This window comes from Arvicola amphibius, chromosome X (genome assembly GCF_903992535.2).
Source record: "Arvicola amphibius chromosome X, mArvAmp1.2, whole genome shotgun sequence".
Classification (NCBI taxonomy): domain Eukaryota; kingdom Metazoa; phylum Chordata; class Mammalia; order Rodentia; family Cricetidae; genus Arvicola; species Arvicola amphibius.
In genome coordinates this window covers 108,301,020-108,326,314 of record NC_052065.1, presented here as the reverse complement: position 1 = coordinate 108,326,314, position 25,295 = coordinate 108,301,020, and the positions used below count along the sequence as shown (strand labels likewise).

General features: G+C 39.0%; 1 protein-coding gene across 1 annotated transcript; it reads right to left on the bottom strand.

Annotated features, from left to right (window-relative positions):
• Window positions 1-804: 804 nt before the first annotated feature.
• Window positions 805-3,095, bottom strand: LOC119804418 (rab-like protein 6). Its single transcript, XM_038315837.1, has 2 exons — window positions 3,014-3,095; window positions 805-2,931 (listed from the first exon to the last, which is right to left on the bottom strand). The coding sequence occupies exons 1-2, from the start codon at window positions 3,093-3,095 to the stop codon at window positions 977-979; spliced, it is 2,037 nt and encodes a 678-aa protein (XP_038171765.1). The 3' UTR covers window positions 805-976.
• Window positions 3,096-25,295: the final 22,200 nt, after the last annotated feature.

The window sequence follows — 25,295 nt, the reverse complement described above, 5'->3', positions numbered from 1 at the left end:
GATAATCAACTACTGTTTACTTGATCCTGTTCAATAATGTAGGAAACCATGCCTGATATTGTCAGTCTATCCAGGTTACTCCTGGCTGGTTTTAGCAGGATTTTCTCATGGACAGTCAATACCCAAATCATGACAGGGAGACTTATTAGTAACTATAAAAACTTGGCCTTACCTATGCTTGTACCACTAGCTCTTTTTTTTTTTTTTAAATCAGAGAGCTTTATAGTCTGGGCGGAGTGTTTAAGAAGGCGCCCTCTAGGCTCACCTGCGCAGGCGCTCAATGGGCAGAGGCACAGCTGGCACATAGTGGCAAGCTGTTAGTGCCTCTCCCACAGGAGAGGTGGTACATTGTGTTCTCTTGCCAGCTTTAACCAGTGCGGGGTCTGGGCCATTTTGCAGTAGCAGATGCTGCCACACCCTCACGAGTACACATCTGTGCTCAGGGTATGACCCTGCTCTACTCTGGATCCATGGGGAAGAAGGTCCACAACCCAAGCCATGCTATGACCCTGGGAGAGCTCAGGAAGGCAAGCAGGAAGTGGGGCTGGGTGGTGGACATTTGAGAAGCCAAGCAGTCCCACACCCTGCCTCTGTAAACAGACCCTGGTGGGTCCCTTCTCGGCCCCAGGCACATCCCTGAGAAACACCGGGGACTGGCTGCAGCTCTATCTGGGGAGGGCCAGGTGGTCCACCAAACCAGCTGCAACTCTGTTCTGTCCCCTCCCTCCCTGCAGAGCAGGCTTCTACTGGGTTGAGGCCCAGCACTTGCAGAGCCTGACCAGAGGCCTGACCACCACCAAGGTCTTCAGCACAAAAATCAATGTCGAGTGGGCCAGACCAAATGAGGGCAGACACAATGGCTGGGGGACATAGGTGGCAGGGTGGTCCTGGGAACGTGGGTGCATAGGCAGCAGCCTCCCCAAATCAGTCACTATCAGTTCCCCTCTTCCCAGGAAAACCAACTGCCTCTGGCAGCCTAGAGCTCCTCATAGTCCCCACCTCCAGGGTGGCGGCTGCCAGGAGCCCCGCCCCCCAGGAAGGCTTCCAGCTCATCTGCAGCCTTCTGTTCCTTGCTCCGAGGGGGCTTCCTCTTCTTCCTCCGATCCTCCTTGCCTTCCTCCTTATCCTTGTTCTTCTTGTGTTTGCTTTTCTTTTTTGTAGCCTTTTCTTCCTCCTCTTTGCCTTTCTTCTTCTTTTTCTTCTTCTCTTTAGAGGGAAGTTTGCCGTCTTTATCTTCACCACTGCTTTCCTTAGGTCCTGTCTCCTCCAGGCCCAGACCAAAGAGATCTGAGTCATTCTGCAGTCTGAAAGCAGAGACTGGGGGTTTGGAGGGTGGGGGTGGCTGGGCAGATCCAGTGTCCTCATCGGTCACATCAGAAAGGTCTTCTCTTACTGGGAATACCCCCACTCTCCTCTGTGTGTCCGATTCATCACTTTCAAAGTCAGGGTCATCCATGACGAAGGACAGCATCTGGGCAGCAATGGGACCCTCAGGATCACTTTCTGATGACACTTGCTTGTCTTTCCCTTCCTGGGGTCTAGGAGTGCCATCAGTGGGTGGCTTGGTACTGCCGTGGTCAGGCCCTGAGCCAGTGGTGAGACCATCTGACCATGAGGGTATGGCTCGTGTGGGAGCTCCCTTTTGTGAATGTGAGGCCTTGGTGGAGGACCATTTTGTCTCAGGCTCTAAGCATTGCTGAGGAGCCACTCCGGGGTGGCCTGCAGGTCCTTCAGCTTCCTCCTCACTGGAAAGACTGATATTCTTACTGGGGACGGGGTCTGAGGACAGCAGGGATTTGCTATGTGGCTGATCTTCTATGTCCACGTCATCCTGGAAACCTGCCACCATTGGGTTGCCTCCGATGGCTTCCCCATCATCACTGTCACTATCCTGCTGTGGGCCTTTGGCTCCAATTTTATTCTTGTCTTTAGGTAGGGTTGTATCTTCTAGGAAGCTTCGGTCAAGGCCATCTTCAGGAACAAAATCCTCAACGTTCTGGACTCTTGCTGGGACCTCTAGAGCTGGAGCTGGCTCTGGAGGTGAAGGGGTCACGTCAGCAGCTGGCGAGGTCCCAAACAGCCGAGAGATGATACTACGATGCTGGGCTGGAGCTGGGGCTGAAGGGTGTACAGAGGGCGTGGCCTCCAAAGGGGGTACAGGAGATGGTGCTTTGGGACAGGTGGAGGAGACACTGAGGGACAGCTGGGGGGCAGGCTGGGGAGTGCTGGGGCTGGAGCTCCCTGTGGATACAGCACTTGGAGGCACAACTGGCGACTGGGAGCCTGAGGATGGGCTCTGCCCATTGGCTGCCAGAGGGGATGCATGGCCTCGACTTCGAGCCTCCATCATTTCAAGGAAGATGCTGTAGTTCTGGTCCTCGGTTTCCTGCTGCACTGACAGCTCCTCCAGAGTGGCATCAATGTCTAGTTGGTTTGTCTCCAGCTGCCTCAGCAGCGTCTCTCTCTGTAACTGCAAAAATGGGATGTTGAAGAACTTATGCAGGTACTTCAGGCCAAAGCTGTTCTTCATGGAAGACTCAGCATAGCGGAAATAGGAGGAACCTGGAGGTCTGTCCAGGTGGTCAATGAAGTCACGCACATCGTCTGGCAGAATGACTCGATGCTCGCCCATGTCACGGTAGTTGCCCAACACGCACACCGGCACATGGGTTGGCACTTTGGGTAGCTCCCGGAGAACATAATTGAAGGTCCACTGCTTAGTGATGTCAAACATCATGACCACCCCATTACAGTTCTTGTACACGTCCAGGAACTCAGCATCCAGAGCCATTTCAGACTCTGCCTCCTGGGGGTCATTCTCCGTCTTCAGGCCATCACCTCGTTTTTTACATTTTCCTTTGTCAACTACATCCCAGACTTCAACTTTCACTACATCGTCAGTGGTTTTGTAGTTCCAGTGGATGCTGGTGACTTAAACTTAATTCAACCTGTTTCTCTTCAACTACATTTTGCCTCAGGGCTCTTTACCTTTCTTTCATTCTGTATGTCTTACTTTTTCTGCTTTTTCCATGTCTGACTGACTGGCGCCTGCCTGGCTCACTGGCCCCAGGAGTGACCCTTTCTTTCTCACTCATTCTCTTTTCTCTTGTTGTCTTGAGTCTAGATTCCTCCTCCTCCCTATTTTCTTTGCAGGTCAGCCCCACCCTTCCCTCTACTGCCTTGCTACTGGCTACTTAGCTTTTTATCAGACCAATCAGGTGCCTTAGGTAGGCGAGGTGAAACAGCATCACATCTTTTTTTTCTTTTTTCTTTTCTTTTTTTTTTTTGGTTTTTCGAGACAGGGTTTCCCTGTAGTTTCTAGAGCCTGTCCTGGAGCTAGCTCTTGTAGACCAGGCTGGCCTCGAACTCAGAGATCCGCCTGCCTCTGCCTCCCGAGTGCTGGGATTAAAGGCATGAGCCACCACCGCCCGGCCTTTTTTTTTTTTTCAGCATCATATCTTTATATAATAAAGCAAATACAGCACAAATACATGTAACATATTTTTACATAGCTAATGCAATATTCCACAACAGTTGATAAGGTCATGTTTACCAGAGGACAACCTACTATTGCCAGTCTCCTGAACCAGTATAATTTTAACTCTATTCTAAAATCTTCTCTTTATAACCACATATGGCTATGCTCTTGCCCCCATCATAATATAGTATTTAAAATCACCACACACCTTTATTCTGCTTGTACTTTTTCATCAATTGAATTTGTTCCCTGAAAATTTCATGCAAGATTAAATGAAATTCTTATTCCTATCACACTATACTTTCCCTTACCTCTTTCCTACCTATATCAAAGCCATTACTACCACAAGCTCCTGAACTACAATGTTTTCATTTTTTTTAATGATTTTGGTTTAATAAGGACCATTCTTGTAGCCATGAATTTGGAACTAAACATTGAAATCAATTGAGCTCACTAATGGGATACAAATCAAGATAATTATTCCTCTCAACCATAATTGATCAGTATCCAAAAGGTTAGCAAGGGAGAGGCAGGACCCTATTATCCCCTCCCCTTTCTGTACTTACTTGTTGAAAGATGCAATTTCGTGCAGGTGAAGAGCAGGGAAAATGATTGCAATGGCTGTTTAATGCATAGAAAACAGCATGTTACTTAGCTTCTCTAGGGTGGTGGACTATAGGCTCATTAGCCTTTGCTTTAAAGCTAGTATCCACTTATAAGTGAATAAATACCATGTTCATCTTTCTGGGTCTGAGTTACCTTATTCAGGATGATTTTTTTTCTAGCTCCATCCACTTGCATGCAAATTTCAAGATATCATTGATTTTACCACTGTGTAGTACACTATTGTGTAAATGTACCACATTTTTTTTATCCATGCTTTGGTTGAGGGGCATCTAGGTTGTTTCCAGGTTCTGGCTATTACAAATGCTTCTATGAACATAGTTGAACAAATGTTCTTGTACTATGATTGAGCATCCTTTGGGTATTTGCCCAAGACTGATATTGCTGGGACCTGTGATAGGTTGATTCCCAATTTTCTGAGTTAATGTCATACTGATTTCCAAAGTGGTTGTACAAGTTTGCATTCCCACCAGCAATGGAGGAGTGTTCCTCTTACTCCACATCCTCTCCAGCATAAGCTATTCATTGGTATTTTTGATCTTAGCCGTTCTGACTTGGGTAAGATGGTATCTCATAGTCATTTTGATTTGCATTTCACTGATGGCTAAGGATGTTGAACATTTTTATAAGGTATTTTGGCCATTTGAAATTCTTATGTTGAGAATGCTTTTTAGATCTGTACCCCATTTTTAAAATTGGATTTGTTCTTTTGATGTCTAATTTCTTGTGTTCTTTTTATATTTTGGAGATCAACCCTCTGCCTTATGTGGGGTTTATGAAGATCTTTTACCATTCAGTAGGCTGCTGTTTTGTCTTATTGACTTTGTCTTTTGCTTTGCAGAGCTTTCTAATTTTCAGGAGGTACCATTTATTTATTGTTTCTCTCAGTGTAACAGTTGTGTGGCTAGGACAGACTGTGGGGCCACTGGCAGTGGCACCAGGATTTGTCCCTGATGCTTGTACTGGTTTTTTGGAACCCATTCTCTCTGGATGAATACCTTACTCTGCCTGGATATAGTGGAGATGGCCTTGCTCCTTCCTCAGAGCAGTGTGCCTTACCCTCTCTGTGGAGTAAATTGAGGGAATTGGAGGAGAGGAGGGAGTGGGAACTGGGATTGGCATGTAAAATGAAAAAAGATAGTTTATTTTCTTCAAAAAAAGAAAAAATGTTGCCATTTTCCCTACATCCTGGTTCCTACAAAACTCTAGACTCTCTTCCATACTGTTTCTTGAGCCCTAGAAGGTGATTTATAAATGTCTTTTTCAAGACCAAACATCCAGTACTCACTTGTCTCAGTGCTTTGAGGAGTTGTGAGTCTGCACAGATCAATATTCACCATAAAGACAGGTTCAAGTTAAAGCTCTTTATTTTTATAGTTTTTAACAATTTAATTAATGACTAAATGTTGAATTAACACAAACTCTTCCCATGTCTCCTCCACTCTCTATTCCAAGTTTATTGTCTCTACTTACATCCTGATGAGTCCATTTATTGGTGCTTATATATGTATGAAAATTTGAGAATAGAAAATCTATCCATGGGATCATCCCTGAAGAAGAATGTTTTGCTTTCTCTTGACAGCCATTAATCGACAGTAGTTCTTTTTCAAGAGGTGAGGACATGAGAAAATTTCCCCATATGCTGCTGTTTCAAATGGTCTTGTCATTTGCTGTCCTTGTTTAGAGAAAACATAGTTAAGATTTCATGGGAGCACCTTCCATGTTATATATAGAAGACATTTTGTAACAGATGATTTGATCCTCCTGCTCTTAAAGTACTCCTTCTCCTTCTTTAGGAATGTTCCCTAAGACAGGCAGTGGTGGCACTTGCCTTTGAACCTAGCACTCAGGAGGCAGAGGCAAGCCGATCTCTGTGATTGACGCCAGCCTCTTCTACAGAGCAAGTTCCAGGACAGCTAGGGCTGTTACGCAGAAAAATCATGTCTAAAAAACCCCCCAAAACAAAACAACAAAACAAACAAACAAAAAACAAAAGACAGAAAACAAAACAAACAAAATAATTCAAAGATTCCCTGCACATAAAGTGCAGAGGATGTGATTTAGTTGTTGGTATTGGCAACTATTTACTCCAAACATTGGCCAGTTGTGTATTTCTGTAGGAGTTTCTAATTTTTATAAGAAAACCATTTTTGATAAGTAATGAGTGCTACATTTATATGTGAGTATAATAATAAGTATTTAGAATTTGTAGAAATTGTTAGAAATTGTACTTGTTTAGGAAAGTGGCAGTAACATTTTCTCTCCAAGAAACTAGTACCAGTCATAGGTAGTTAGCTAAGTTTATTACACCAACCATTAATTCCTTTATACTGAGTGAATATTAAATCTAAGTAGATTGAAATTGGTTATATCCACAATTTTATTGTCAATATTGTGCCTGTGGGGATGTCTTAACTGGGTGGTCAATGCTGTATTTTGTAGATGTCACAGCTGGGTAGTACTGTTGAGTGATTTTCTTCCTTGGCACCTTGCATAGCACCTTTGGATACTCTGAGAGCTAGTTCTTAGAAAGAATCCTTCCATGTCAGTTCTAGATCAGTGTCTCCGAGTATATGATATATTTCTTATGCAACAGTTACAATAATTAAATGATGTTTGATCTAGGCATCTTTCTATTTGTTAAATGGAGTATTAATAATTGGTTCCATTTCTTAAAGATGAAGCCATCTCCATTCTTGTTTGTTTTCTTTATGCTCTGTTAGTAAATATATTGGTTCTTTTATTCTCTTCAAAAAAGTATTTTTAGATACTTCATTTATCACTCTAGTGAAAAAAAATCCAAGAAAAAGTATAACATCAACTCATATATTTTGTATTCCAAACCTGACAATAAATTGCCTCTTTTAAGAAGGTTTGGAAATGGGTTCCATTCAATTTTGTTGGCTTTTGTCCATGCTATATTTGACTTCCTGTAATTGTATATTTCTGTACATAAACCAATAGATGACTGAGTGTGTGGCTTGTTTTCACTTTATAAATATATTTTCTATAAGTAAAAGTAGATTTTCTTGGGATATTTTTACTTAATCCTTTATTTTTGTTTTGTTTTTAATTTTCAAAAGGTTTGCTTTTAAGCTGGGCGGTGGTGGCGCACGCCTTTAATCCCAGCACTCGGGAGGCAGAGGCAGGCGGATCTCTGTGAGTTCGAGACCAGCCTGGTCTACAAGAGCTAGTTCCAGGACAGGCTCCAAAGCCGCAGAGAAACCCTGTCTCGAAAAACCAAAAAAAAAAAAAAAAAAGTTTGCTTTTCCTTCTTCACACATTTCTAAAAATCAAGGCGGTTTTATTAATAAGAAACATCACAACATATTTCTGGAAGAAAAACAATTAGAAAACTTTAAGATGGACTTCACAAAAGATGCTTCAAGATCTTAGAAAAGGGTGAACACTATTCTTATGTGAAGGTTCCTGAAGATTTTGATTCCATCATTGTTCACAGTGTTACCACAGTCAAGAACTATATGTGCCTTATCATAAAGGCAGCTTTCTAATCCTCAGTTTTTGTAAAGATTCTCCTCAAATATTGCCTTGAAAGAACAATGAAAAGCCAAAAAATGAAACACATGTCATTTTGTAGCTTTAACTGAATTCTTGAATGAAAAGTGGAATTAAAATATAAAAGTTTTTAAAAAGGAACTAGCAGAATATTCAAGCACCTTCCTACCCAGTGACCACTTGCAGACATCTAATTTCTTGGATAGTTATTACTGTGGTTTGTTTTTAACCTTTGCCAAAAAACAACCCTTATTGGTAATTCTGAACAGTGACCCCTGGGATTCCTCCTTTCTCTGATTTGGCTAAGAATTAATGGTTATTTGCTAGCACCACTGTCATAAGTTTCTTATTTAGTGAATATGTGTGTGTGTGTGTGTGTGTGTGTGTGTGTGTGTGTGTGTGTGTGTGTGTGTGTTTATTTAAAAGCCCTGGTTCTATTCTCTTAATAAAACCTGACATTAAGACTGACTGCTAGACATTATGCAGATGAAGTGTATAAAACAGTCTAAATTGAAGGTCTCCACCAGCTCTCTCCCCTACAAAACTGGGGGACCCCATAGAAGAGGGGAAATAAATACTATAGGAGTCAGAGTGGATAGAGGACACCAGGAGAATATGACCAACTGAATCAATTAAGCAGGACTCACATGACTGGGGCAGTGAGCATGAGGCCTGCATGGATTTGTACCATGTCTTCTGAGTATATTTTATGGCTGTTAGCTTGTTGTTTTAGGTGTCCCCTAACAGCAGAAATGAGTATATCTCTGACTCCTTTGCCTGCTCTTGATACTCTTCTCCTATTGGCCTGCCTTTTCCAGCTTTGATGGGAGGGCTTTTGCCTTGTCTTATTGTATCTTGTTTTGTCCTCTCTTAGAGGCCTATATTTTTCTGAGGAGAAAATGGAGGGGAGTGGATCTGTGGGAGAGGGGAGGTGGGAGGGATAGTAAGTAGAGTAAGGAGAAACTGTGGTCAGGATGTATTGTACAGAAGAAGAAATTAATTTCAATTTCAATTTTTAAAATAAAGTTTTGATTTTTTCTAAAACTTCTCCAGTTTCAGAATTATAGATACAAGAAAACACTTAGCATGAACCAAATTCTGTAATGTAGCTCAGTTACAAAATAAAGTAAATTTGTCTGTCTTAACATTTATCATTTTTTATTTTGGGGTCTGTATAAGGAAACTTCAGAAGCATTAATAGATATGAATCTCTAAGTAGATCCTTTCCTTCTAGATATCCAATAATACTATTTAAAATATGTTTACAATTTCCCTATAACTTTCAAGGTTTAGGGATGAATTAATAATGCTGGTACCGTATTATTTTGGAAACTGTATGAGGTAAGACATTCCTGTATCCCATGCATATACTAGAAATCAATTTGTATTGACAGATACTAATGGATACTATTAATATACAATTCTCTCTCCACCAATATGTATATTTTCTTCTGTATTGGATGATATAATTTCCATTTTATATAAAGAATCTATTGAAATAAAGAATAAACTGAAACACAAATGAATATTTCCAAAAGACCCAAGTTGAAGATATATGCATATTTTTCATTAAATCAATAATAATTAGAAACATTCTAGATAAATATGACTATATACACTAAACTAAGTAAAATTTCAAATGATTAAAACACTATTAGGAGCATTCAAGATCACTACAACTATATGTAATAAAATAGCCAAAATTGCAAATATAAATATAAAATATTGAGTAGATGAGCTTTTATATCTCTCATATATTTCTGGTGGTAATATAAAATAGTATAGCTCTATACATTGCTATGTTGCTTTATAAGTAACTCTTCTAAATCATATAATAAAGTACCTGGCAACAACAACTTAAGAAAGAATTTTTTGACTCACATTTAAAAAAGAAATGTAGTTAATCCTGATAGTAAAGACATGGCAGATGGACCATGATGTAGCTGGCCATCTGCCAAAGTCAGGAAGGAGAAAAAGATGAATACTAGTGCACTTATCACATTATTCTCTTTTAATCCAGGACCACAGCCCATGGGATGATGCTATCCATATTTATTTTGTCTGTTTTTCATTTATTGTAAACATTTTTTCATATAACCCATTCTTTATTATAGTTTTTCTTCCCACAACTCCTCTGAGATTCTCTATAACTCCCCTACCATCTGAATACAAATCATTTCTCTCTGTCCTTAGGCAAAAAAATAGGCATCTTAAAACTAATTATAAAATAGGATAAAGAAGAATTAAAAAATTAAATAGGAAAAAAAGAGCCAAAGAAAATGCAAAAGAAATACATATAGAGGCAGAATCATACATTTTTCTTATTCACAGAGATCTCATAAAAACCCCAAACTGAGAGCTATGTGTGTGTGTGTGTGTGTGTGTGTGTGTGTGTGTGTGTACCCAAAGGACATAATAAAAGGTAAAAAAGAACATGGTAAAATGTTGAGATATTATGAGATAAAGAAATTCCAAAGATACCATTGAGTTCCTTTGTTTTGACCATCTGCTGCTGGATGTAGGGTCTGCTCTTAAAAGTAGTTTGTATCCCCAATGAGACACTGTTCAATAAAATTAATTTTTATAAATTGTAGATAACTTCTGGGAATTTATGTCCATAGCTCCTCTTAATGTAGGGACCCCATCTGGCCTAGACCTTTGTAGGACCCGTGCATTCTGTTACAACCTTTATGATTTCATATGTGTATTAGTCCTGTTGTGTCTAGAAAGCCTTGTTTCCTTGGTGTCTTCTGACTATCCTCTCTGGATCTTATACTCTTTCTGCCTCTTTTCAAGGATTCCCTGATCCATGATAGGAGGGATTTGATAGAGACACCCCATTTAGTGTTGAGTGTTCCGTGTTCTCTTATTCTCTTCACATTGTATGTGTGTGGGTTTCTATGATGCCACAGCAAGGCATTGACCAATGAGTACAGCATAAAGTAGTTGGAGGTCATTATATGATTGTGTTTTCTTAGCATAACAGTAGTATTTTGTTTGGTCCTAGTACCCTGGACTATCTATTCTCAGGTGTTTTAGCCACCCAAGCACTGTTGGTCATGGTTTCCATCTTCCAGAGTGGGCCTTAAATCCAATCAGATACTGGTTAGTTACTCTTACAAGATTTGTGACATGGTTGCATTAGCACATCCTGCAGGCTGGTCATCATTGTAGATTGAAGGGCTATATTTGCAGATGGATACTGTTTAAATTTGATTTTAACATGGAATGTCTTTCATATATTCAATCACAATCATATATTGTGATTGAAAATTTTGCAGAGTTCAGTAGTCTGGGCTGGCATTTGTTGGGTCTTAAATTTTGTAGAGTATCTCTCTAGGCCTGTCTGACTTTAGAGTCTCCAATTGAAAAGTTGGGTGTTATTCTCAAACTTCTATCTTTTTATCTTATTTGCTTTTGTTTCCTGGATGCTTTTACTATTCTTTCTTTGTCCTGTACATTTAGTGTAAGGTAAAAGGGATAACTGGAACAGAAAACCAACCAATCACTGAGCACCCTAACTCTGAACCCAGAGCCAGTGAAAGAAACACCCCCTATATTTGAGGCTTGAGCCAGTAAAGAAACATCTTTATCCTTGAACCCAGGACTAAAGACATGTGCTTTGACTCTGAAACTAGTATCAAAGAAACACACTTTGTCTCTAGAATCAGAGCCAGTGAAAGAAATATGCCCTAGTCCTAAAATTAGAGTCAAAAAGCTAAAAGAGAACAGTGCAAGAAACACAGTTTGGCCATGAAGTCAGGGTCATCTCTGCCCCTGACCAACTAAACTGACCAGTCTCTGAGCAGGGAAAAACTAACCAATCCCCCTTCTCCCTGGGAAAACACTACCCCTACGAGGCCGTATAGAAGCCTCTATGCCTCTTCACTTAGAGGCTGCAATAAGGCTGCCATTAATCCCTCTCTGGCAGAGGCAGCCACTCTCCTGGACTCCTCTTTCCCCAATAAATCTCTTCCTCAAAAGCATCTTGGGTGAAAACCTTTATTTCCTAGCACAGACTAGAAGAATCTGGCTGGGACATCCCTTAGGGGACTGGCCTGAAAAACCTTTAAGAGACACTCCTTAAGGGGCCTCGGCAAGGCAGAGCAGAAAAGAAGAACCTTCCTACTACTCTCCTTAAGGGTGTGGGGGGTAGAGGGTGTGAGCAAGGCCAGGCAGGAAAAATTAACAACTTTTAGGAGGAGATTGCTACATTTTTGCAAGGGGGCTTCCCTTTAGTAGAGTGTTAGCAAAAGAAGAAACATCTTGGGCTGGAGAAGAAGCAGATAGCTCTGTTGTTAGAACGTTCCTTAAGGTAACAGAGCAGAGCTCAACTGTAGCTGCTCACCAGGAGAAGAGCAGAATTCCTATATCCTGCCAGGAGACAATGCCCCATCACACCCCAGCTTCAAGTAGCCTGGATTCCTGATAATCAGGACAACTTTCCTCTAGGGCTGAGCTGTCCTATTGCAGCTCCATCCTCCAGAGCTGTCCTATTGTGGCTCTAAGTAGCCTGGCTTCCTGATAAGTCAGGATATCCCTGCAACACTGTTGTAATACATTTCCCTACATTTAGTGTTTTGATTGTTATAGATAATTCGGGATTTATTTTGTGATCCAGGCTATTTAGTGTTCTATATACTTTTATGTTGTGAGGCTCTTCCTTCTTTAGGATAGAGAAATATTCTATGGTTTTGTTGAAAATATTTTCTGCACCTTTTACCCGGGTTTCTTCTTCTTACTCTAGTCCCATTATTCATTGATTTGGTCTTTTCATGGTGGCTCAGATTCCCTGGAGATCTTTTCCTGGATTTTCTTTAAATTTATCATTTCTTTCACCAAGGTATCCATTTTTTTTCCTATTTTGTCTTCAATGAATGAGATTCCCCCTTCTATCTCTTGTATTCCACTGGTGAGGCTTGATTTTGAAGTTCCTATTTGAATCTCTAAATTTTCATTTCCAGTTTTTCTTTTTTATTGATTCCATTTCTACTTTCACATTTTGAACAGTTTTCTTTATTTCTTTCTACTGTTTGTTTGTGTTTTTGCAGATTTCATGAAGGCATTTATATCCCTTTAATGCCCTGAGCATATTACTAATAGCTATTTTGAAGTCCTGTCTTGTACTTCCTGTGTTTCATTTCTCAGGCTCTTTTGTAGTAGGCTTGCTGGGCTACACTAGAGACATATGACCTAGATGTTATTTATTGTTATTTTACACAGGTGTCTAGTCATCTGTGTTTGGGAGGATTGTAATTGTAGGTGTTGATGATTCATGGTCTTGTAATAGTTAGGTGCATGTTTCCTACTTTTGTTTCTATTTCCTCTTTTGTTCTTAGAAGGATGTGATGCCCTTGGGTTACCTGGAAGGGAATTCTGAGGTCCTCATAGGTGTGGTTGCTTGGGTTCCTGGCTAGAACAATTTTCTATGTATTTGGTGTTGATACTAAGGAATGAGGATGCCTTAAGAGACAGATGAGATGGTCCACAAGAGGAAGTAAAGCTGGGTGTGTGCATGGTTCTGCATAGACTGTGGAAATGGGACCATTGTGGAAGAAGTCACAGTATGTGGTCTGCTACAAAGCAGGGGATAAAACATTGTAATTGGGATTGGAGGAAGAGAGAGAGTGAAGATCATCTACCCCTACCAATTCCCTCGTTAGCATAGTGGGCAGGTTTCCTGAGAGTGATTTCTTGAGTTGGTGATAAAGCAATGTGTTGGGAGTGTTTGGAGAGGGCTCTATGGGAAGATCTGTGTGACCCACTGGGAATAGAGGCAGAGAGGAAGAGGAGACCACAGTATATGGTCTACTATAAAGCTGAAGATAAGACTTGTGGTTTAGGATTGAAAGATAAGAGGAAGATATCCTGCCTGATTTTTCTGTCCTCAGTCATTGTCCATATTTAGAGCAGGGTCTTCCATCCTCAATTAATTCAGTCTATAATTTTCTTACAAGTATACACAGAGGTATATCTGATTTTATATCCTATAAAGTGGATAATACTGTCATAATTGTCTTCTTGTCATACAGTAATTTCTCTTTGAGACAACTTCCCATGAAATATAGAATACACACAATATAAACAAAAGTTTTAAATATCCACAGATGTCTTAGTTATAATACATATACTTTGAAAAATTCTTACATTGATTGCAGATTAATAACTCTGCAGTCAAAAGGGAAGTACTATTGGTATTACAACTATAACAATGCCTACACACATGCACACACACACACATAAACTCATTATACTCTCTTTTAAAAATCAGACTCAAAATATCCATCACTGTGTGATTCTATATTTCTTGGTGCACTATCATGAGAGAAATAAGTATATTGAGCTAGAAATAAGAAAAGTAGTTGACTACGGGAGGTTAAGGGCACAGAAAAGACAGAGACATATGAGAATTTTTTTCAATGATAGTAATGCTCTATATCTTGATTAAGATATTAGATTCAGGTGTAGACAGTTGTCAAAGCTAATCAAAGTATATATTTAAGATCTGTGAATTTTACTGAATGTAATCATAACTCAATATGTAAAAAGAATGTCAAAACCAAAGTTGATTAGATATTAGCTTGAACTAAGTTTAGATACTCATTTCCATTTCCAAAGCTGTATACAGTAGTCTTGTTGTTTCTAGCTTAAAGTTTCTCCAAAACATATAACATTCACACAGAAAGGTAAATGCACAAAAGTAATATTGAAATAGACAAAAATCTTTTATATCATCTTTAAAATGTACATAAAATTGAAGTAGAAGTAGCACATAGTTCCTTATGATACTTCAATCTTGAGAAATGTTGAAAGTATATGCTAACATGCTTGTTCAGGAGGAAAATGTATATGTTTATTTTAAAATACACTTAAAACCAATGCTATTTTGTTTTTACTTTTCTACTCAATATACAAATTATTGCTCTTCATGAGAGATTTTTCATACATTTATATCATAAATTCACTCTCATTACTTTTTCACATTCCTCTATTTAAATCATATACCCATTTGTATATTACATATGTACTTATATATGCATGTATTAGTTTCTTTTTAAAATTGGCTTTTTATATCTGTAAGAAAATGTAGGTCTGTGAGGTCCTTGGAGCCAGGCAAGAGGCCCTGCTCCTGTGCTAAGAGGATCCAGGCAGGTGAGTGAGTGGTTACAAGGCTGGAGGGTCCCAGGGAACTGAGTAGGGTCACCTCCAACTTGCTAAGCTTTTCTGGCCATCCAGTGGAATGTTTCCCAGCTGCTGGTTTTCTTTAGCACACTCTCTCCTGTCCCAAAGTACCCTCTTTCATCTGTGAGATCCTTGGATCCCCCAACGCAGCCTGCTCCAGGGATGAGAGGTTGGGGAGCCAGTGGGAGTGTCCCTGCCACTGGGCTTCTTTGTACTGCCCCACCCTGCATCCTAAGCCTGCCTTTTTGTCTGCTAGGGTCTTGGAGCCAGGCAAGATGCCCTACTCCTATGCTGAGAGTATCCAGACAGGTCCTTGGATCCCCCAACTCAGCCTGCTTCAGGGCAGAAGGAATATGAGAGCCAGCTCCAGTGCTGAGGGGATCTAAGATAGGGCAGACCAAGAAAAGCTCCCAAGTACACAGTCAGCCACAGCAAAGATTGGACCAAGACACTAAGACTCTGCTGGCCTCATTTGAAGGAAGAAATGGGCAGGCAAGAATTCCTCCAGCAACCTGAAAAGCAACATGATAACACCAGAATCCAGTGAATATTCAACAGGAAGACTTGAACACCCTAAACCAGAAGAATCAGAAGAAATCGACTTTAAACGTAACCTTATGAAAATGATGGAGACCCTTAAACAGGAAGTGAAAAACTCCCTTTAAGAAATGGACAAGAAGACAAACACAAAGATAGAAGAAATTAATAAATCCCTCAAAGATACCCAAGAAAACCAAGAAAAAGCAATCAACTAGGTAAAAGAAACAGTTCAAGACTTGAAAACTGAAATGAAGGTCATGAAGAAAGCATAAACCAAGAGATGGCTGGATATGGAAAATCTGAGTAAATGAACAGGAACTACAGAGACAAGTATAACAAACAGAATACAAGAGATAGAAGAAAGAATCTCAGACGCTAAGGATACAATAGATGAAATGGACTCATTAATCAAAGAAAACAGCAAATCCAACAAATTCTTAACACAAAACATTCAGGAAATCTGGGACACCATGAAAAAACCAAACCAGGGGTAGAAGAAGGAGAAGAATTTCAGCTCAAAGGCCCAGAAAACGTATTCAACAAAATTATAGAAGAAAACTTTCACAACCTAAAGAAGGATATTCCTATGAAGGTACAAGAAGTTTACAGAACACCAAATAGACTGGATCAAATAAAAATCCCCTCGAGATATAATAATCAAAACACAAAACATACAGAATAAAGAAAGAATATTAAGAGCTACAAAGGAAAAAGGTCAAATAACATATAAAGGTAAACCTATCAGAATTACACCTGACTTCTCTATGGAAACCATGAAAGCCAGAAGGTCTTGGATAGATGTGTTGCACACACTAAGAAACCATGGATGCAAGCCCAGACTACTATAGCCAGCAAAGCTTTATTTCACCATCGATGGAGAAAACAAGGTATTTCATGACAAAAACAGATTTAAACAATACATATCCACAAACCCAGGCTTACAGAAAGTACTAGAAGGAAAACCTCAACCCTATGACGCCAACAACACCCACAATAGCACAGACATCTGACAACTCTCCACCAACATAATTCAAAGAAGGGAAACACACACTCTGCCACCAAAATTTAACCGGACTTAACATCTGGTCATTAATATCACTTAATATTAATGGACTCAATTCATCTATAAAAAGGCATGGGTTAAGAGAATAGATACGAAAAAAGGATTCAACATTCTGTTGTTTACACAAAACAAACCTCAACCTCAAAGACAGACACTACCTCACACTAAAGGGTTGGGGAAAGGTTTTCCAAGGAAACAGACCTAAGAAACAAGTGGGTGTGGCTATCCTAATATCTAACAAAATTGATTTCAAACTAAAATGAGTCAGAAGAGATGGGGAAGGACACTTTATACTCATAACAGGAACAATTCATCAAGATGAAGTCTCAATCCTGAATATCTATGCCCCTAATATAAAAGCACCCACATATGTAAAAGAAACTTTACTAGAACTCAAATCACACATCAAACCCCACACACTAATAGTAGGAGATGTCAACACTCCTCTCTCGCCAATGGACAGGTCAACCAGACAGAAACTTAACACAGAAATAAGAGAACTAACAGATGTAATGAATCGAATGTACTTAACAGACATCTATATAACATTCCACCTCCCCCCCGAAAAAAGAATATACCTTCTCAGTACCTCATGGAACCTTCTCAAAAATTCATATACTCAGTAACAAAGCAAACATTCACAGATACAAAAAAATGGAATAACCACCTGTGTCTTATCAGATCACAATGGAGTAAAGCTAAAATTTAACAACAATTCCACCACAGAAAGCCTACAAACTCATGGAAACTCAACAGGCAACTACTGAACCAGTCCTGGGTCAAGGACGAAATAGAAAGAAATTAAAAACTTTCTTGAATCCAACAAAGATGAAGACACAACATACCCAAACCTTTGGGACACTATGAAAGTAGGGCTAGGAGGAAAGTTCATAGCACTAAATGCCCACATAAAGAAAACAGAGAAAGCTCACATTAGAGACTTAACAGCACTCCTGAAAGCACTAGAAAAAAAGAAACAGACTCACCCAGGAGGAGTAGAAGACTGGAAATAATCAAATTGAGGGCTGAAATCAACAAAATAGAAACACAGAAAACTATAAAATGAATCAATGAAACAAAGGGCTGGTTCTTAGAGAAAATCAACAAGATTGACAAACCCCTATCCAAACTAACCAAAAGGCAGAGAGAGCACTCAAATTAGCAGGATCTGAAATGAAAAGGGGGACATAACAATGGACACTGAGGAAATTCAGAGAATCACTAGGTCTTACTACAAAAGCCTGTATGCTACAAAATTGGAAAATGTAAAAGAAATGGATATCTTTTAGATAAATACTATATACCAAAATTAAATCAAGACCAGGTGAACAATTTAAATAGACCTATAGGTCATGAGGAAATAGAAGCTGCATCAAAAACCTTCTAACAAAAAAGCCCAGGACCAGATGGTTTTAGTGCAGAATTCTAGCAGACCTTCCAAGAACAACTAATACCTATACTTCTTAATGTGTTCTAGATAACAAAAACAGAAGAGTCATTGACAAACTCTTTTTATGAAGCAACAGTTACCCTGATACCAAAACCACATAAAGACTCAACCAAGAAAGAGAATTACAGACCAATCTCACTCATGAACATCGATGCAAAAATTCTCAATAAAATACTTGCAAACTGAATCCAAGAACACATCAATAAAGTCATCCATTATGATCAAGTAGGCTTCATCCCAGAGATGTAGGGGCTTGTTTAACAAAAGAAAATCTATCAATGTAATCCATCATGTAAACAAATTGAAAGAAGAAAACATATGATCATTTCATTAGATGCAGATAAATTATTTGACAAAATTCAACACACCTTATGATAAAGGTCATAGAGAGATTAGGGATACAATGATCATAACTAAATATAATAAAAGCAATATACAGCAAGCTGACAGCCTACATCAAATCAAATGGAGAAAAACTCAAACAATTCCACTAAAATCAGGAACAAGACAAATGGAAAGAAACTCAAGCAATTCCACTAAAATCAGGAAGAAGACAAGGCTTTCCACTATCTCCATATCTTTTCATCAAAGTGCTTGAATTTCTGGCAATAGCAATATGACAACATAAGTTGATCAAGGGGATTCGAATTGGAAAGGACAAAGTCAAACTTTTGTTATTTGTAGATGATATGATAGTGTACATAAGTGACCCCAAAAACTCTACCAGAAAACTTCAGTGATGTGGCAGGTTACAAGATCAACTCAAAAAAAAAAATCAGAAGCCTTTCTGTATACAAAGGATAAAGAGGCAGAGAGGGCAATCAGAAAAACATCACCTTTCACAATAGCCACAAATAGCATAAAGTATCTTGGGGTAACATTAACCAAGGAAGTGAAAGATCTATTTGACAAGAACTTTAAGTCTTTGAAGAAAGAAATTGAAGAGGATAGCAGAAAATAGAAGGATCTCCCACACTCTTGGATTGGTAGGATCAACATAGTAAAAATGACAATTCTACCAAAGGCAATCTATAGATTCAATGCAATCACCATCAAAACCTTTGGAGAATAATAATGAACTTTATATGGAAAAACAAAAAAACCCAGGATAGCCTAAACAATCCTATACAATAAAGGTACTTCTGGAGTCATTACCATCCCTGATTAAACTTTATTACAGAGCCACATTAAGGAAAACTGCTTGGTATTGACATAAAAACAGAGATGTTGACCAATGGAAAAGAATTGAAGACCCAGATATTAACCCACATACCTATGAACATCTGATTTTTGACAAAAAATCAAAAATTATACAATGGAAGAAAGAAAGCATCTTTAACAAATGGTGCTGGCATAACTGGATATCAACCTGTAGAAAAATGAAAATAGATCCATATCTATCACCATGCACAAAACTCAAGTCCAAATAGGTTAAAGACCTTAATATAAATCTGCCCACACTGAACCTGATAGAAGAGAAAGTAGGAAGTAGCCTGCAATACATGGGCACAGAAGACCACTTCCTATGTATAACCCCAGTAGCACAGACAATTAGGGCAACAATGAATAAATGGGACCTCCTGGAAGTGAGAAGCTTCTGTAAAGCAAAGGATATAGTCATTAAGAAAAAAAAGGCAACCTACTGAATGGGAGAAGATCTTCACCAACCTCATATCAGACAAAGGTCTGATCTCCAAAATATGTAAAGAACTCAAGAAACTAGACATTAAATTTCTAAATAACCCAATTAAAAATGGAGTACCAAACTGAACAGAGAATTCTCAGCAGAAGTTCAAATGGCCAAAAGATACCTAAGGACATGTTCAACTTCCTTAGCTATCAGGGAAATGCAAATCAAAACAACTTTGAGATACAATCTTATACCTGTCAGAATGGCTAAATCAAAAACATCAATGATAATCTATGCTGGAGAGGGTGTAGAGTAAGGGGAACATTCATCCATTGCTGGTGGGAATGCAAACTTGTACAATCACTTTGGAAATGAGTGTGGCAGTTTCTCAGAAAATTGGTAATCAACCTACCTCAGGATCCAGCAATACTACTTTTGGGAATATACCCAAGAGAGGCCCAATCATACTACAAAAGCATTTGTTCAACTGTGTTCATAGCAGCATTATTTGTAATAGCCAGAACCTGGAAACAACCTAGATGCACCTCAATGAAAGAATGGATAAAGAATGTGTGGCACATCTATACATTAGAGTACTACTCAGCGGTAAAACAACAACAACAACAACAACAAAAAAACAATGAATGACATCTTGAATTTTGCATGCAAATGGATGGAAGTAGAAAACACTATCCAGAGTGGGATAACCCAGACCCAAAAATATGACTATGGTATGTACTCACTCATTAGTGGATTCTAGCCATAAATAAAGGATATAGAGCCTATAGTCCGTGATCCTAGAGAACCTAAGTAATAAGGTGAACCCAAAGTAAAACATATATAGATCCTCCTGGAAATTGGAAGCAGACAAGATTGCCAGGAAAAAGTTGGGAGCTTGGGGTTGGGGTAGGGTTGGGGGAAGGGGAGATGGGGAGAGAGAAGAGATTAGGGGAGGGTTGGGGAGAGCTTGGGGGAGTGGGATGGTTGAGATGGAGGGAGAACAGATATGGGGGCAGGGAAGAAGACATTTTAATTAAGGGAGGCATTGTGGGGTTGGCAAGAGGCTTTACTCTGGAGGGCTTCCCAGATGTCCACAGGGATGTCTCGAGCTAGGACCCTGGGCAGTGGAGGAGAGTGAGCCTGAACTGGCCTTGTCCCATAGTCAGACGATCACCATAGAAACTTTATCCGGTGACAGATGGAGATAGAGACAGAGACCCACATGGGAGCACTGGACTGAGCTCCCAAGGTCTAGTTGAAGAGCAGAAGGAGGGAGAATATGACCAAAGTAGTCAGGGCCACAAGGGGTTGATCTGTCCACTGAAACAGTGTGCCTCAACTAATGGGAGCTCACCAAAGCCAGCTAGACTGGGACTGAATGAGCATGGAATCAAACTGTACCCTCTGAATGTGGCTGACAATTGGGGCAGACTGAGAAGCCAATGATAATAGCACTAGTATTTGTCTCTACTGCATGTACTGGCTTTTTGGGATCCTAGTCTATTTAGATGCATACCTTCCTAAGCCTGGATGGAGGGGGAAGGACCTTGGACTTCCCACAGGGCAGGGTACCCTGCCCTCTCTTAGGACTGGAGGGCAGATGGTGCGGGGGTGTAGGGAGCATGAGGGAAGTGGGAAGAGGGGAGAAAGTGGAAATTTTGATTCCTATTTTTATAAAGTAATAAAAATTATCAGAGAAAAAACAAAAAAAACCAAAAAACAAGAAAAAAGAAAATGTAATATTTTTAAGTCTGATTTATTTCATTTAACATGATAAGCTGAAATTTAATATATTTTGTTGCATGAGGCAATTTCATTTTTATTTGACTTAATAAATTCCATTTTGTATATAACACTTTTTCTTTATATATTTAATCATTAGATGTGATTCTTTATCTCCATATCTGACTCATGTAAATAACACAGGGTTGGCCCTAGGTATGAAAGTATGTCTCTTAGTACCTGGCTTAGTTCCTTTAGGTAAGTATCTAGATTATTTTTTTAATAAAAAGGTAGGTTATTTGATTATTCATTTTGATGGCATATGAAATACAAAACACCCTGTTCTTGTGCATGACCATAGTCATCAGTCAAATGGATCTTTCCAACATAAATCTTCAGTGAGGATGATTGTCATTTCCTTTACAATCCTCTGCAAAGACACTTGGTTCACATGAGAAGGATGAAGCCAGGCATTTAAGTCTCTTGTATTTATTCCTAACTTCCTTTTAAAACATTCTCAATTTCTTTACAGTATTTTATCAATTGTATAATTAATAATAATTAATATTTTATTTATCAACCTACTGATTATTTTTCCATCAAGTAGAGTTTACACTGCCCTACTGCTTTGGGGATGATGGTCTTTCCTAGAGTGCAATCAGATCTACCAGAGGTTTCATCATTAAAGAAAATTGACTCTCCCTCTTTCAGCAGTTATCAAATATCAATACCCTCTACTAGCCATGGTATTCTATTGTAGCTATGTATTCACCTTACTGAGGCATCTCTATACCAGTGGAAAGAGTGGCTTCACTAGTTTGCATTACCATCAACACTGTCTAACTGCTGCTTTTCCTCTATACTCTTGTTACCATTTATAGTTTGTTTCTTATATAGCTACTCTGACCGGAACAAAATGAAATTCTAGTGTTGTCCTCATCTGTATATCAATGACAGCTATACCATTTGAGTATTTTCTAGAAATTTCTGAAAGGATTTTTATTTTGAAACCTCCCAAAGGTGGGAGCAACCGAGTAATTCCGTGTAATCACTGGCTTTTACAGTATAGAAGTGGTCCACTTTGGAGAGTCTAGCCAAAGGGAAATAGAGGCAATGCTAGATTTCCCACCTCTGGCCTCCTCTTCCTCCTTTTTTAAAATTTATTATATAATTTTTTAAAAAGACCTACCAATCCAAGTTCCCACTATCACCCCAAATCCCATTCTGTCTGTACACCCTCCCATCCCACCCCCATTTAATTTTCAGAGTGTGTAAGACATATTGCTTTAGGGAAGGTCCAAGGCCCTCCCTACTATATCTAGGCTGAGCAAGGTATACATCCAAAGAGAATAGGATCCAAAAAAGCCAGTACATGCAGTAGGGATAAATCCTGGTGCCACTGCCAGTGGTCCCTCAGTCTGCCCCAGCCATGCAACTGTCAACCACATTTAGAGGGACTAGTTTGGTCTTTTATTTGTTCCATAATTTTTGGACATATGCAATTTTTCTTTTGAGATTTGTGCAATTAATTTATGGGATTATGTATTGATTGGATGATTTTTTTTAAATTTAAATGTCTTTATCCAACTACAGTCTGACCTAGAGATAAATTAATGGTTTCCCTCCTGGAAACAGAATGTTGCTGCCACTTTTACAGTAATGTATTTCCAGTTAAGATTGATTTTATTTTTGTTTACATCACAAGAGATCATGATACATCAAACATAGAAAACCAGAGTTAATGTTGTTGGAGAGTATGCAGTAAGCCTGGAGCATTGCTTCTAAGTTTTCCTTCCATCAGTGATCCCTAAAGATAATTTTTTGTCCAAAAGTACAAACTTGAGCTATGAAGACCAATCAACTGTAAGAATCATTAGCAGGGTTAATATTTGTATGTGAGGCTTTTGGGTCATGTTACATTATATTGAAGAAGAGAAATAGAGAGACTTGAAGCAGAACTGAGAGAGTTGGGGACATAACTAATGGTAAATATCTGATAGTGATGCCGTTCCTGGCAGTAGCTACTAAGGAAGTACTATTGCCTTTGATTTTTTATAGATTGCATTTGATAGTTTCTTGTATTTTTATTTTCTTCTCTACCTCAATCTGTATTAAGTCATTCCTTACAATTTTTGTAGCATAGTTATATTAAGAAAAAATCTTACTTAGAACAATTGCTAAGTCTATATACTAATCTTTGATTTCATGAGTGGGAAAAAGTCATTTAATGCAATGAATAAAATCAACTGATCCTTTAGTTCTCAGAGTGCATGAATACTCAAGAAGTGATGTTAGTCATAGGGGTTTGGACAAGGTCCACCAGGAGATAAAAACAGAGAGGAGACTTTAAAGTATGGTACTAAATTGATAAGTGAAAACTAAATTGTCAACTTACAAAGAATGTTCCTCTGGCTCCTAAGCATATTATGACTCTATAACTTTCTGAATGAACTCTATTCTGATCTCCAAAAATAAGACTTAATCAAAAGTAAACTACAGCTCAAGTATATTATGATAACTGCTTAGATTATTGGTGATCTATCTACACTAGTAGGTCAGCACTCACACATTCCAGTTGTTCATTATATGATTATAAGAAATGTATTGATTTCATCTGAGCCTCAGCTCCCTTATTTATAAAGTGAGAACTATGTATAAAAAATCCCCAGACCAACTTAACTTAGTAAAGTAAGCACTGAGGAACCAGAAAAATATTTTAAAGTAATTAATGCATAACACAGAGGAACAGCTATCACTTATTAAAATTGAAATATTATTAGATAAACCTACCTTCTAAAAGGTGTTTCTTAGGCTTTAAGACAAGAGTAAAACATGTTGACTTTATCATATTACACTATGTAGGAAACTGTGTTGTTTTCCAAGGTAGAGGGTAGACCTTTATGGAAACTAAAGGAATATTTAAACACTCAGAAAACCTTTGAGTTGCTAGGGGAAGTTTTTCTAGAGCACAGCAGTTCCCTTGACTGAGCTCACAATCATACACTCAGCAAATCTAAGGATGTGTCAACATAATGGACATCATTCCAGGAATGATGTATACAGTAAACTTCATGCAACTCCTGAGGAAATTACAATTTTTAGAGGAGACATATTGAGAGAAGAAAACAGATTCAAACCAACTTTGGAGAACATGTTTATGGAGAGGTGGACTATTAATCTTTGTAGAATGAATAATATGTTTAGCAGACAATAAACACCTTGAATACAAATTCAAAGAAGAGTTATCATTTGTAAATTGTTATAGCTGAGTCACAGCTCATAGCAATATACATTATTTTATTATAACAAAAAAGTAGGGTAAATGATGGTCTGTCTTTATTTTCTTAGTTTCAGATACAGGTTCTTATGTAGTTCAGGCTCACTATGTAGCTATTACAACCTTGAACATATGACCCTCTCTCAAGTGCTGAGAAATACAAGAAAGTTGCCCAAGTTTGAGGAAAGAGAGCTCTATCCTTCAAAAATAGGCATGGAACACTAAATGGATAGGTGGTGTAGGAGGGTCTTCTATATGTTGCTTTCATTGGTTGAATAAAGAAAACTGCCTTGACCTTTTGATAGGGCAGCCCTTAGGTCGGCAGAGTAGACAGAACAGAATGCTGGGAAGAAGGGAAGTGTAGCAGACTCCATGCTTCTCTTGCCCAAGATGGACTCTGGTTAGACTTATGCTGGTAAGCCACAGCCAAGTGGCAATACACATTAATGGAGATGGGTTAAATTAATATGTGAGCGTTAGCCAATAACAGGCTAGAGATAATGGGCTAGGCAGTGTTTAAATGAATACAGTTTCTGTGTAATTATTTTGGGTGTAAGCTAGCCGGGTGGCCAGGGACCAGGCAGGACGCAGCCCGCTCCCCCTCCTTACTGCAGAGTGGTGCTCCAAAGTGATGGACTAAATCCACTCAAAAACCTAAGAGGGCTTAAAAAGGAGAGAGAGTGTAACACAGCTTTTTGCTGTTTGTTGGGTGCCACAGAAAGAATTTCCTGACTCAGCAGCCATAGCATTAAAAAAAAAAAAAAAAAGTCGTGCCATTTTAAAACACAGCTTCCTAGGCCCGGCCACCAGTGG